The sequence below is a fragment of the Procambarus clarkii genome, chromosome 21 (genome assembly GCF_040958095.1).
Source record: "Procambarus clarkii isolate CNS0578487 chromosome 21, FALCON_Pclarkii_2.0, whole genome shotgun sequence".
Taxonomy (NCBI): Eukaryota; Metazoa; Arthropoda; class Malacostraca; order Decapoda; family Cambaridae; genus Procambarus; species Procambarus clarkii.
The window spans coordinates 38,228,967-38,243,916 of record NC_091170.1 but is presented as its reverse complement, the minus strand read 5'-3'; the positions used below and the strand labels follow the sequence as shown (position 1 = coordinate 38,243,916).

General features: G+C 49.6%; 1 protein-coding gene across 1 annotated transcript; it reads right to left on the bottom strand.

Annotated features, from left to right (window-relative positions):
• Positions 1-2,946: 2,946 nt before the first annotated feature.
• Positions 2,947-7,551, bottom strand: LOC138367277 (activating signal cointegrator 1 complex subunit 2 homolog). The gene is made up of 2 exons (XM_069328695.1): positions 7,465-7,551; positions 2,947-3,648 (listed from the first exon to the last, which is right to left on the bottom strand). Exons 1-2 carry the CDS (start codon positions 7,549-7,551, stop codon positions 2,947-2,949), a joined length of 789 nt encoding a protein of 262 aa, XP_069184796.1.
• Positions 7,552-14,950: the final 7,399 nt, after the last annotated feature.

Here is a 14,950-nt window from a genome sequence, read left to right as displayed (position 1 = left end):
AGAAACACAAAGAAACTGGAGAAGGTTCAGAGGTTTGCGACGAGGCTTGTCCCAGAGCTACGAGGGATGGGATATGAAGAGCGGCTGAAGGAACTGAACCTTACGACACTAGAGAAAAGAAGGGAGAGAGGAGATATGATAGGGACATATAAAATACTCAGGGGAATTGACAAAGTGGAAATAGATGAAATGTTCACACGTAATAATAACAGAACGAGGGGACATGGGTGGAAACTGGAAACTCAGATGAGTCACAGAGATGTTAGGAAGTTTTCTTTTAGCGTGAGAGTAGTAGAAAAATGGAATGCACTTGGGGAACAGGTTGTGGAAGCAAATACTATTCATACTTTTAAAACTAGGTATGATAGGGAAATGGGACAGGAGTCATTGCTGTAAACAACCGATAGCTAGAAAGGCGGGATCCAAGAGTCAATGCTCGATCCTGCAAGCACATATAGGTGAGTACATATAGGTGAGTACACACACACACACACACACACACACACACACACACACACACACACACACACACACACACACACACACACACACACACACAAAGAGCAAAGGACCAAAGAGCCAGAGCTCAACCCCCGCAAACACAACTAGGTGAGTACACACACGCACACACACACACACGCACCCCTCCCCCACGCCCCCAAGATAGCTGAGAGGGGGCTCTCCTCAACCTGTAGTGAACACGTGCCCAGACAGCTCAAACAGTAGACACACCGTCCAGGTTAAGGTAAACAGTTCCCTTGTGACTGACAGACTGTAGACAGAGGAAGAGAGACAGGCGGAGAGAGACTTGGGGGGGGACTGGTCACCGCCGCAGGCTGACACAACACGTCCACACAGAGAGCGGGAAATGTGTGCCTGGAATATCTTGGAAGAGGAAGAGCAGACTGTTGTGCATATGTAAATATTTGTTCACCTTTAAATATCATGTAAGGCACACAGTGATAGTGGAGGAAGGTGAGAGGGTGAAGGGGAAGGTGAGGGGGGGAGGGGAAGGTGAGGGGAAGGTGAGGGGGGGGAGGGGAAGGTGAGGGGGGGAGGGGAAGGTGAGGGGGGGAGGGGAAGGTGAGGGGGGGGAAGGTGAGGGGGGGGGAAGGTGAGGGGGGGGAAGGTGAGGGGGGAAGGTGAGGGGGGAGGGGAAGGTGAGGGGGGGAGGGGAAGGTGAGGGGGGGAGGGGAAGGTGAGGGGGGGGGAAGGTGAGGGGGGAGGGAAGGCGTCAGTCCTGGAGGCCAAGCCCATGTGGAGGAGTTACAATGTTACAGTGGCATCAACTTGCATGCCAGTTACACCTCGTTAAAGGATAATCGCCAGTAGAGTGTTGGCTCCGGTGTCAAGTAAAAGTGTCAGGTGATTGTAGACCCTGGCACCTGGCCCACCTGGCACCCCCCACCTGTGTGTGTGTGTGTGTGTGTGTGTGTGTGTGTGTGTGTGTGTGTGTGTGTGTGTGTGTGTGTGTGTGTGTGTGTGTGTACTCACCTAGTTGTACTTACCTAGTTGTGCTTGCGGGGGTTGAGCTCTGGCTCTGTGGTCCCGCCTCTCAACTGTCAATCAACCAACATACAGGTTCCCGAGTCTACTGGGCTCTATTATATCTACATTTGAAACTGTGTATGGAGTCAGCCTCCACGACATCACTTCCTAATGCATTCCATTTGTCAACTACTCTGACACTAAACAAATTCTTTCTAATATCTCTGTGGCTCATTTGGGCACTCAATTTCCACTTGTGTCCTCTAAAGCGGTTGCCCCATGTGTTAAATAGTCTGTCTTTATCGACCCTATTAATCCCTTTGAAAATCTTGTATGTGGTGATCATGTCCCCCCCCCCCTAACTCTTCTGTCTTCCAGCGACGTGAGGTTTGATTCCCATAGTCTCTCCTCGTAGCTCATACTCCTCAGTTCGGCTAATAGTCTGGAGAAAGAGAAAGAGAAAGAGAGAGAGATGAAACAAGCGACCTTGGGACGATCCCTTCCAGGAATATTCCCATTTTCTCATCCTGGATAATCTCCAAACCATTCCAGACTAAACTACCTCGACAGTAGACACGGAACAAAGGGGTTGAATAGCCTCCACCAACCGGGGCAACTATGAGGTAAAGCAAACGGGGGAAAGAGAGAGGGGGAAAGACAGTGTCAGGTAAAAAGTGGTGGCGTGTGTGTTGGGACCTGGAACGAGTCCGGCAAATGGGTGCAGCTCGCCCGTTCCAGGAGTGAGGAACTGGAAGCTAGCCAAGCCCCCCCAACCAATACGCGGGTCGCGACGCACACAAAGACAGGGAGATACAGTCAGTCTGTTTCTCTCCCTCTGTCCCTCCCTCTCTGTGTGTCTCTCTTTCTCTCTCTCTCTCTCAGAGCAGGTGGTGAAGGCGCGCACAGTTCACACAACGTATGAACAAGGGGTTTAACATTTATGGAAAGGAGCCGGCAGTCCCTTATTGAGTTAGTGCAGCTGGTGGCGCGGACCAGAGGCTCCATATTCATATGAAACGGATCATGGAATGGAGAGCATGACACCGATCTACCTTGTGGGAATGACAGACAGTCGGGGGAATCGGAAGGGACTCCGAATGCAGTCGTTCTGTCTAGATCAAGTTGTCAAAACTCAGGACTGGACCCCAGAAGACAACTCCTTAGAACCCTCTCCAGGTATGATCCAGGTAAACCGAGCTGCCACTCACACTGTCTAAGAAGGTGTCTGGTATCATCGCTGCTACTCATCTTTGGCAACTGCTCAAGGGCTTGTAACTAGCTCTCCTGGCGGGTGAATGGTCGTTCGTGTGTGTGTGTGTGTGTGTGTGTGTGTGTGTGTGTGTGTGTGTGTGTGTGTGTGTGTGTGTGTGTGACACATGTTGGCGAAAGGCTTTTGGGACAGGTGCTTGCGACACCTGTTTACAACAGGTTGCCAGCGGCAGGTGTTTGTAACAGGTGTTAATGAGAGCAGGTGGGGATCGCTGAAGACATTATCATGAGGGAGCCGCCAAATATCATCTTGTGAAGGAATAATTCGAGGTTTAACAGTTGGGGGAATAGTTTACGATCCGTGACTCGCAGACATGGTACCTGCTCAGTCTGCGGGTACAGTCGTGGTACCTGCTCAGTCTGCGGGTACAGTCGTGGTACCTGCTCAGTCTGCGGGTACAGTCGTGGTACCTGCTCAGTCTGCGGGTACAGTCGTGGTACCTGCTCAGTCTGCGGGTACAGTCGTGGTACCTGCTCAGTCTGCGGGTACAGTCGTGGTACCTGCTCAGTCTGCTGGTACAGTCGTGGTACCTGCTCAGTCTGCTGGTACAGTCGTGGTACCTGCTCAGTCTGCGGGTACAGTCGTGGTACCTGCTCAGTCTGCGGGTACAGTCGTGGTACCTGCTCAGTCTGCGGGTACAGTCGTGGTACCTGCTCAGTCTGCGGGTACAGTCGTGGTACCTGCTCAGTCTGCGGGTACAGTCGTGGTACCTGCTCAGTCTGCGGGTACAGTCGTGGTACCTGCTCAGTCTGCGGGTACAGTCGTGGTACCTGCTCAGTCTGCGGGTACAGTCGTGGTACCTGCTCAGTCTGCGGGTACAGTCGTGGTACCTGCTCAGTCTGCGGGTACAGTCGTGGTACCTGCTCAGTCTGCGGGTACAGTCGTGGTACCTGTTTGAGGGTAATATGTTTCTACATATTAATTACACAAAAAGTCTTTCTTCAAGTTTTTGTAACAAAATAATCCTTTGAAATTACTATTCAGGAGTAACGATTTTAATCTTGGTTTGCCCACCTGTTCATCACGTGTACCTGATCAACCAGGCTGTGACTCATACGTCAGGCTGCGAGCAGCCGCGTCCAACAGCCTGGTTGATCAGTCCAGCAACCAGGAGACCTGGTCGACGACCGGGCCGCGGGGACGCTAAGCCCCGGAAGCACCTCAAGGTAACCACGTGATTGTCGTATGATTCACGTACATATGTTAGCGCTCTCTCTCTCTCTCTCTCTCTCTCTCTCTCTCTCTCTCTCTCTCTCTCTCTCTCTCCCTCTCTCTCTCAAACACAAGTGTCCAACATTCACTTCCCTCTACACATACTAACCCCACACAGTCCTTTTCAACCATGTCCATTCTACATATATACCCCCGGAATGTGTGTGTGTGTGTATGTGTGTGTGTGTGTGTGTGTGTGTATTCACCTAGTTGTGCTTGGGGGGAGGGATGCTGAGCTCTGCTCTTTCGGAAACCCTTGAACTATATGTTTAGCACATCTCTAACCCTGTCCATGGAGGACAGAAGAAAATGTATATATGCTGGTTAGCATTGTAAATGTGTGGCCACGTTTGTGGTAGAAAATAATAATAATAAAAAAAAATAAAAAATCAATCATACAATCCTTTATCAACCCCCAACAATCCCCCACCTTCAACCCCCCCCCCCCCACCCCCCTATTACAACTAACCACTATGGTACAGCTGTAAATTAATTTACTAAACTCACCAGCAGTGGGCAACCACTCGATAATTACAAATTTATGCACTAATTAGTGGTAAATGGTGGCCTTCATCCTATAATTTGTTGCGTGTTAAGTGAGCGGCGAGCGCTTAATACACAAGTTATATCATTATAAAATGCTAAGTGATGTATTATTGTGGAGAGAGAGAGAGAGAGAGAGAGAGAGAGAGGGGGAAGGGAGGGGAAGGGGGGAGAGGGGGGAGGGGGGAAGGGGGGAGAGGGGGGGGAGGGGGGAAGGGGGGAGAGGGGGGGGAGGGGGGATGGGGGGAGAGGGGGGGGAGGGGGGGAGGGGGGAGAGGGGGGAAGGGGGGAGAGGGGGGAGGGGGGAAGGGGTGAGAGGGGGGGAGGGGGGAAGGGGGGAGAGGGGGGGAGGGGGGAAGGGGGGAGAGGGGGGAGGGAGGAAGGGGGGAGAGGGGGGGAGGGGGGAAGGTGGGAGAGGGGGGGAGGGGGGAGAGAGGGGGAGGGGGGAGAGGGGGGGAGGGGGGAAGGGGTGAGAGGGGGGGAGGGGAGAGGGGGGGAAGGGGGGAGAGGGGGGGAGGGGGGGAAGGGGGGAGAGGGGGGGAGGGGGGATGGGGGAGAGGGGGGGAGGGGGGGAGAGGGGGGGAGGGAGAGAAAGTGAGAGTAAGAGAGACAGATTGAGAGAAGAAGCAAGAGAGAAGAGCAAATGAGGGGAGGTCAAGAGAGAGAGAGAGCGAGCGAGAGCCCCCCCCCCTCCCCCCCTTTCCTCCTCCCTTAATGACGCCATTGCTACTGTTCAAGGTGATACAGCCATATTTACTGCTGCATGAAAGATCTAAACTTTTCACATATGAATTATGATCATAATTCGCTTAAATACCTTTAGTGCGTCCACGATATCTCTGTCGCCTAGGAACTAGAGAGGGAGTGTGGTCAGTGGGTGGGTGGGTGGGTGGGTGGGTGTGTGTGGGTGTGTGTGTGTGTGTGTGTGTGTGTGTGTGTGTGTGTGTGTGTGTGTGTGTGCGTGCGTGTGCGTGCGTGTGTGTGCGTGTGTGCGTGTGTGCGTGCGTGCGTGCGTGCGTGCGTGCGTGCGTGCGTGCGTGCGTGTATTGACCTAGTTGTATTCACCTAGTTGTGCTTGCGGGAGTTGAGCTCTGGAGTTTCGGTCAGCCTCTCAACTGTCAATCTACAATTTTTTTTTTTTTTTTTTTACACACACACACACACACACACACACACACACACACACACACACACACACACACACACACACACACACACACACACACACAGAGGAAGCACCCCCGCAACAGTTGTCTAACTCCCAGATACCTATTTACTGCTAGGTAACAGGGGCATCACGGTGAAAGAAACTCTGCCTATTTGTTTTCCGCCATCGCCGGGAATCGAACCCCGGTTCCCAGGATTACGAGTCCTGAGTGCTGTCCACTCAGCCACCAGGCGCCTTGTGTGTGTATGTGTGGTAGCTTATGGAAGAGTGTGGTGATGCGTGACTGATGGCGTCTGCCTGTGAAGGTGTAGTCGCCATTAGCCGACCGTCTCAGACGCCAGAGACGATGGGGGGATGCTGGAGGAGAGGGGAGATGATGATGGGGGAGAGGGGAGATGATGGGGAGAGGGGAGTACGAGGGGTGCCATAAGGATCCAGACCATGGGAGGTATATCTGCCTGGCAAGCTTGGCACATTAGTTATGCAGCTTCTGGAGGCTGGGGGGGGGGCGCTATTGTGACGTACCTGAGAGGTGCACAGAGTGATGGGGTGGATGAGACAAGGCTTCATACGGTAGGCATGAATGAGTATACACGAATTTGAAAAAAAAAATTGAGAGATGAGGCCTACGTTAAATTTTAGTTTTTACGACGTGGGGGGGGGGGGCAGACGATGATATCCACCCCCCACCCCCGGGATCACGTATCTACCATTCACGTCATTAACCCCCGTGTTAACGGGCCTAACCTCATGAACGAGCGGTGAACCTTGGGGGGGCATTGTTTCCTCTCTACACAAGGTCGAGTTCCCCTTATGGAGGTGCGGCGCGGCAGTGTTGAAGATGGCGCCAGGTATGGAGGGAACAGGTAGAGAGGGGGTTGTGGAGGAACGGAGGGGAGGGGGGGGGGGAGGTGTTGGCGCCACTCCAGCACCCAGTCCGTTGCCAAGGTCCCGGTTTCCAGGTTGCTGGAAATATATACCCAACACTTTCCGGCCAAAATATCCACGTCGTGGCGGCGGGCGCTGCAAGGCGGTCGTCAGTGGCTGAGGGGGGAGTTATGCAGCAATTAATGTTGTACAAGTGTTGTGGTGGGTGTCGGGAGGGTGTTGCTGGCGTCGCGAGCGTGTGCGTGTGTGTGTGTGCGTGTGTGTGTGTGTGTGTGTGTGTGTGTGTGTGTGTGTGTGTGTGTGTGTGTGTGTGTGTGTGTGTGTGTGTGTGTGTGTGTGTGTGTGTGTGTGTGTCCGGGAACAAAGGCACCAGGGTAACGTGTCGCAGCGTTATCTGCTGGAAAGCTACGCCAGGGGGAGGAGAAAGGAATAAGGGGGGAGGAGAAGTATGAGGGGGGAGGAGAAAGGATGAGGGGGGAGGAAGGATGAGGGGGGAGGAAGGATGAGGGGGGAGGAAGGATGAGGGGGGAGGAAGGATGAGGGGGGAGGAAGGATGAGGGGGGGGAGGAAGGATGAGGAAGGGAGGAAGGATGAGGGGGGAGGAAGGGTGAGGGGGGAGGAAGGGTGAGGGGGGAGGAAGGATGAGGGGGGAGGAAGGATGAGGGGGGAGGAAGGATGAGGGGGGAGGAAGGATGAGGGGGGAGGAAGGATGAGGGGGGAGGAAGGATGAGGGGAGGTAGGGTGGGGGAAAGGAAGGGAGACTAAAGGAGGGGGGCGAAGGAGGGAAGATTCGGGGTAGAGGGTGTGGGAGTGATCGAGAAGATCGGCCTCACATTCGGGAAGAAGACACAGGTCCCAGTGGTCTCTTCATCCACCAGGCGTTGGAACTCATTACGGTGCCGTGGTCGCCATGTTCCTTTTTAAAATTTCGAGTAGCTGGACCTGCCTCATCGACTGCGACTTCCGTACCCGTCTCAAGCATGCGTATATGCGACGCTCTGGTATGCGCGCGTTCCTCAGACGCGTATGTACGGCTCCAGGTATAGGAATCTGACTCGGGCAGCCGTGCGAGCTTCAGAATCGTTGCAAGAATCCAATACGCTACGACGGTCCCGAGGAATACGCACATGTGGTATACGTACTGAAAGTGGCACGTACAGCCCTTCTCCTCCTTTTCCATGGTCTTTCTAAGGACACAAGCCCAGTAGTTCGACGCGAGTTCGTGAGATCAGTCGAACTGGTCAACCCATCCCACCGAAGGAGCGCTCGGTATATCGTCTACTCCAGCACGCGAGTAGACGATATGTAACCATTTCATTAGAGCTGAGATGCAGAAAGGATATGCACATACTACAGATTACAGAGCTGCCTGGGAGTATAGACCTGCACTCATACAGCAGATTACAGGGCTGAGAGGATACTTGGACCCGCACCTACTACTACTACTACTACTACAGGTTACAGAGCTGTCTGGGTTATGGACCTGCAAATTTGAAATGTGTATCAATTTAGTTCAGCTCATTTATTATGCACCCCATACCCATCATGTGGGCGTTAGCAGAAAGGGTTACAATAGCACATAATGGGCTCTGGGACTCAATGCTAAAATTCATTAGGCGTTGAATTTTACACACACTATTATATATATATATATATATATATATATATGTGTGTGTGTGTGTGTGTGTGTGTGTGTGTGTACTCACCTAATTGTACTCACCTAATTGTGCTTGCGGGGGTTGAGCTCTGGCTCTTTGGTCCCGCCTCTCAACCGTCAATCAACTGGTGTACAGATTCCTGAGCCTATTGGGCTCTATCATATCTACATTTGAAACTGTGAATGGAGTCAGCCTCCACCACATCACTTCCTAATGCATTCCATTTGCTAACTACTCTGACACTGAAAAAGTTCTTTCTAACGTCTCTGTGGCTCATTTGGGTACTCAGCTTCCACCTGTGTCCCCTTGTTCGCGTCCCACCAGTGTTGAAAAGTTCGTCCTTGTTTACCCGGTCGATTCCCCTGAGGATTTTGTAGGTTGTGATCATGTCCCCCCTTACTCTTCTGTCTTCCAGTGTCGTGAGGTGCATTTCCCGCAGCCTTTCCTCATAACTCATGCCTCTTAGTTCTGGGACTAGTCTAGTAGCATACCTTTGGACTTTTTCCAGCTTCGTCTTGTGCTTGACAAGGTACGGGCTCCATGCTGGGGCCGCATACTCCAGGATTGGTCTTACATATGTGGTGTACAAGATTCTGAATGATTCCTTACACAGGTTCCTGAACGCCGTTCTGATGTTAGCCAGCCTCGCATATGCCGCAGACGTTATTCTCTTTATGTGGGCTTCAGGAGACAGGTTTGGTGTGATATCAACTCCTAGATCTTTCTCTCTGTCTGTTTCATTAAGTACTTCATCTCCTATTCTGTATCCTGTGCCTGGCCTCCTGTTTCCACTTCCTAGTTTCATTACTTTGCATTTACTCGGGTTGAACTTCAACAGCCATTTGTTGGACCATTCACTCAGTCTATCCAGGTCATCTTGTAGCCTCCTACTATCATCCTCTGTTTCAATCCTCCTCATAATTTTTGCATCGTCGGCAAACATTGAGAGGAACGAATCTATACCCTCTGGGAGATCATTTACATATACCAGAAACAGTATAGGTCCAAGGACTGACCCCTGCGGGACTCCACTTGTGACGTCTCGCCAATGTGTGTGTGTGTGTGTGTGTGTGTGTGTGTGTGTGTGTGTGTGTGTGTGTGTGTGTGTGTGTGTGTGTGTGTGTGTGTGTGTGTGTGTGTGTGTGCGCTGCGCGCGCGCGCGCGCGTGTTGGGGGCACTCTATAATCACAGGCTTTAAAATCCATATCTTCCCCTTAACCTTATATATCAGGCATTCCTCAATTCACCTTAAGCAACTTCTCTTACACATACAATAGATCTTACACACACGTGCTTAGTGATCATAGTGTTGTTGGTAAATAAGGAGTTAGGTCTGGAGTACCTGGACAAAAAAAATCTTCTAAAGGAAGATCTAAGTCCCCCTCCCCCTTTACACTCTACAGTTACCCCACACACACACACACACACACACACACACACACACACACACACACACACACACACACACACACACACAGTGACCCCCCTCTCTCTCTATATATTTTCTAATAAACCCCATTTTTCTACACCAGTTTCAAACTCCCATCGCTGAATCGCATTCCTCCCACTTTACATATGATCATAATCTATAAAATGTACAATTTTTTTTACCCCTCGTGTTGCCCCTCTCAGCTTCCCCCTCGCCCTACGCCTGCCGCATGAGGGGAAAGCTTTATTGCCAACAATTTTAATCCTAGGCTTTTCACAAAATAAATAGTTGGCAACGAACGAGTGGTAGAGTGGTTGTGAGGGGGTCCACAGGGGGAAAGGGGTGTGGTTACCTGGGCAGTGTGTGAGAGTGTGTGAGTGTGTGTGTCACACTAGCTGTTGTTGTTGCTGCTGTTGAATGGTCATTAGGTTGCAACTGTGCTACGCTATTGGCACTTCCTGCTAACTAGGAACAGTCAGTGGGTAATGGGACTGGTTGTGGTAATGCTGCTTCTGCATCTCCTGATAGGTGGTGTTAGGTTAGGGTTAGGTTAGGGTTAGGTTATGGTTAGGTTAGGGTTAGGTTTAGATTTAGGTTAGGTTTAGGTTTAGGTTCTCCACTCACCACTCAGCACCAGTGGACTGAAAGCAGGTATACAGAAGGATACAACGAAATCATGCAATGAAATCTTGCAATTTCTCAAAATAAAATTCCAAGAAAATTTCGTCTACTTATGAACAACATTTCCCCTATGCCCTATTAATTTTGGTCGTAAATGCAATTACAAAAGACGAGATGAGTTTAACGCAAATTCCCACACAAATATTAGAAGGAAGTTCCAAGAAAAAAATCGAAATTTGAAAAATCGAATTTTTTTTTTTTTCGAAATTTGTCAAATAGCTTGATGATCGATGCCGCTCCGTCACTGTAAAGGAATATTGGAACTGTGGGTTATGACCTGACCTTAATTATCTCTCAGCCATAAAAGCTTCACATACAATAGATCCACACCGCTTGCCTCATCCACCTGGACAAACTCATCCACCAGCCCTCCCCCTTCTTTCACTTGCTTTCTCTCATATAGCAGCGTCACCCACCACAGTACCTCATCCACTCGTCCTGCCTCATCCACCCTCCCCACCACGCCCACCGCCCCACCCATCATGCTATCCTCCCGTTCCCCTGCCCCCCCCCAATCGTTGCACAGATTTAACCCCCAACATATTTCTTCTTTTTTCCCCACATTTGCTCCCAATGGGTGAAAAAAAATAAGAGGGCAAGAAGTTGAATGAAAGAAGTAAAAGCCAATGAACTTTATATTTTAGTCGGAGGCGGGGGGAGGGGAGGAGAGGAGGGTAATTTGATATCTTGCAATTTCTTTCTTTCGGTCTCTCTCTCTCTCTCTCTCTTTCTATCCTTCCTTCTATATGTCCTACTCCTCCGCCTCCCCTCGTGCTCAGTGTCTGAGGGGAAATTACCTCTTATCACCGCGGCAAACGCCCTGGCCTGGTTAAGGTGGCTGGTCCAGATACGCATAAGTAATGAGGCGAGAGCTTAATGTGACGCCAAACTCCTCCGCCTGAAGAATGTTCCCTCTTCCACAGCTTTTTGTGTCGGGTTTTATTGATGAATTGACTTGGGTGGTGGAGGGGGGTGGGTGGTGGAGGGGGGTGGTGGGTGTGGGGTGGTGGGTGTGGGGTGGTGGGGGTGGTGGGTGTGGGGTGGGTGTGGGGTGGTGGGGGTGGTGGAGGGGGGTGGTGAGAGGGTGGTGGTGGGTGTGGGGTGGTGGGTGTGGGGTGGTGGGTGTGGGGTGGTGGTGTGGGGTGGTGGGGGTGGTGGAGGGGGGTGGTGGGGGTGTGTGGTAGTGGTGGGTATGGGTAGTACTTACCTATCAGTGTCAACGGAGGAGTTGAAGCCCCTTGATGCCCTGCCTGCTAGCCTTGTTGTACCCGTTGCGTTATAATTTAACTATCCAAATATTCAACTTCCTTGTCGAATTTAGCTTAAAAGTTATGGATGAAGGTTGTTTCCACAACTACTACTACTTTCAGTGCATTCCACTGTGATGACCACCATTACAGGGTACTAGAACTTCCATTCATTTCTTTTTGACTCATTGGGTTTGAAACTCCTACTTGTCCTCTCTGCCCCTTTGCCATCATTACCTTACACTTGCTGGGACTGAACTCTAGCAACCATTTTGACCACTCCTGTAGTGCAAGGTAATCCTGTAACCTTCTGCACTTCTCGATTTTTGCATGTCTCGTTAGCTTAGCGTCGTCTGTAAACAAGTGACATGCACGAGTTCACCCCCTCGATTAGGTCGTTCACATAAATTAGGAAAAGCAGCGGTCCCAGGACTGAGCCTTGTGGGGCCACCCACTTGTAACGTTCCCCCCCCACAGCTTGAAACCTCCTGACTGTAACTCCTTGCCTCTCTCTCCTTCACGTACTCCCGTTCCCATATGTACCCATCGACTTGAGAATGGTCCAGGACGGACCGAAACGTCGTCGTCGTCCCTTCACTTTCTAGTGTGTGTGGTCTGGTCTCCCAGTACCCAGTTTAGTGTCTTCCAAATTACCTCAGTGTTTCGTGAGTGTTTCGAAACCAGTGTTTCGTGAGAAACAGTCTCAACTGTTTTTTGACAATCCAGGCCATTGTAGCCTTCTTTTCCTTGTATTATATTAGTAATTCTTGTCATAGAACTCGATCCCATTTGTCAGACACGACTTCCCTTTCCTTAATAAATTTTCTGCCCTTTCGTTACAGAGCTGTAGTCCTCTCCATCATTTTCAACCTGATAACTTTCTTCAGTATGTTACAAGGACTACTTGTCAAAGACAGTGGTCTGTAATTTTCCTGTCTCTAACCTTATTTTTCAACGTTGGAATTATATATGCCTTTTCCAGAATTCTGGGATATATATAATTTTTTTTAGATAATGGTTGACAAAATATTTATGAACTCTTCAGCAGCCAGAGTAAGATTAATGTCTGGTCCTATTGATTTTGCCACATACAGTTCCTCCAGGTGTTTTTTTTTTTTTTGTATTTGTTACCTCTTCTACATTGACTGCACCCTGTACCCATCCATTGTTTCTTCCAGCCTTTCATCTTCCAACCATGGTCTCCATGTTGGCTTCGTTGCAAAGACCTGAAATCTTCTGTCAAGTTCCTCACAAGCTATCATCACATTTGACGTGAGAAAGCCTCCTTTTCTCCTAAATCTGAATATATTAATCTTATTTTTCCTCCTTATATGGTTATAGAACAGCTTCTGTTGATCCTTAGCTTTTGCAGCAATGTCATTTTCAAATTGCCTGCTTCTCTCCGGACTCGCGTGTATTTATCTCTATCTTTTTTATTGCCTCTCAATTGTCCTTTGTGCCTAGTTCTCTGCACTTTTCCCAGGCTTTTTGGTGGGGATTTCTTTAGCTTCCCTGCATTGCCTATTGAACCAGGTGTTTACTTTTCTCATCCACCTCTTTCTTAAGTGGTATAAAATGCTCCATTGTATCGGCACATTCCTGAACAATTATTTCCATCTCATTGGCTGTTTTCATTTACAGTTCTCTCTCACATTGTATTTTATGAAGAAAGTCCCTCACCTTACTGTAGTCCCCACGTGGGTAAGCTCTCGTCTTCAACGGGTTTCTTTGTGTAACCAACTCCTTCAGCTCCACTATATACTCAAGCACGATAGTTTTCTTCAAGAAGTGACAGACGAACCGGGCTGTGGTGGATATGTGGGCCTGCGGGCTGCTCCAAGCAATAGCCTGTTGAACCAAGCTCTCACAAGCCAAGCATGGCCTCGGGTTGGGCTTGAGGAGTAAAAGAAAAACTCCCGGAACCCCATCAAGCAGGTATCAAGTACGATCATGCAGTGGTCGTTAGCTCCTAGAGGCATCTCATACCTTTTTTCCATCTGCTTCATTTTGGGGGAAATATCAGGTCTAGTATTGCTGGTGGGTTCTCTTCTCTCCTTTTATTCTTGTTGGTTCTCTTAAAGGCTGCTCTAAGAAGTGTGTCTACCAGTTGTATTCTCCATGTCTCATCACCTCTTTATGAGTCCTTATTTATCCAGTCCTTTTTAACTCTGTGAAGAATGTTACCGTGGTGCCCAGAATATTGATGGAAGAGACTGTAGTTCAATAAATGATCTTTCTTGTTTTATAGAAATATACTACTGGTAATTGGCCGAGTTAAATGTAATTAGTAAAAACAGCGTTTTATTCATCTTTAAACGAGATGATTAATTTATCTCTAATTCTAAGTGACCAAAAGAGAAATCATTTGGACATAAGAAGACAGCTTAACATATTCATTACATGAGTACTTACCAACATCATTCTGACTTCCAGGGTTGAGCTGGAAGTCAGTTGAGCCCTCGTTCCCTGCCCCCTTCGTTCAACCCCCACCCTGCCGCTTTCGGTTCCCGGGCTTCTGCAAGCTCTTGGCACGAGCGATTTCTTCGGAAGCTCCGCGAGATGTTTTCTTTCTGGCGAGAGCACATAACTGTTTTTCTTACGGGTTCTCTGCCTCGTGTGTCCGTCAGTTGGTGGCCGCCTGTCCGTCCAGCAGCTGGACCCCAGCAGCCACCAAGGAGTCGGTAAGTGAATGGAGCGCGCCAGTCCCGCCCGTTCACCAGCCGCTATAAAAACGAACCGAGGTCACTTTTGAGATGAAAGAACGTCGGAGGCTGCGAGGAAGGAGATGGCGGCTTTTGTTGATTCGTGTCTAACGACAGGAAGACATTCGTATGCTGCCTTGGCTACTCGCGCTGCTCACACGACACGAATATATTACCTTTATAAATGATAACTGAAACAGACTCGGAAGCTTTACTAGTAACTACTGGTACAAATTGTTACAGTTTTGGCTGTAATAAACAGGTGTACCGCAGTGTAAATCAAACTAACAATTTGTTAGCACATAATGATACATTTAACTCGCAACTTGGGTTGTGATACATATAAATAAAGCAGTGCACTAGTAGTCATGATAACTGTAGTAGTATAGATAACAAAAGTGTCACAAAAACAGCTTTTTAATGTAGTTTATTTTCACCAAGGCCATTTTTTTCTAACACATTTTATTTAGTTATGTATCTGGCGTCCCATAACTTAATTGTGCGACACACACACACACACACACACACACACACACACACACACACACACACACACACACACACACACACACACACACACACACACACACACGGAGCCCGAGTGCGTCCTGCCTTCCCACCACCAACATGCACTCAAAGCTGCAATGTAACTTGGTGCTCGGTC

What these genes read in the sequence shown, in the direction of transcription:
- LOC138367277 (XM_069328695.1), bottom strand. Translation starts at nt 7,551, where the DNA reads ATGCTTGAGACGGGTACGGAAGTCGCAGTCGATGAGGCAGGTCCAGCT. An exon ending in AACATGGCGACCACGGCACC is followed by an intron (nt 3,649 to 7,464) that starts GTAATGAGTTCC and finishes ACCCTCAAACAG; the next exon opens with GTACCACGACTGTACCCGCA.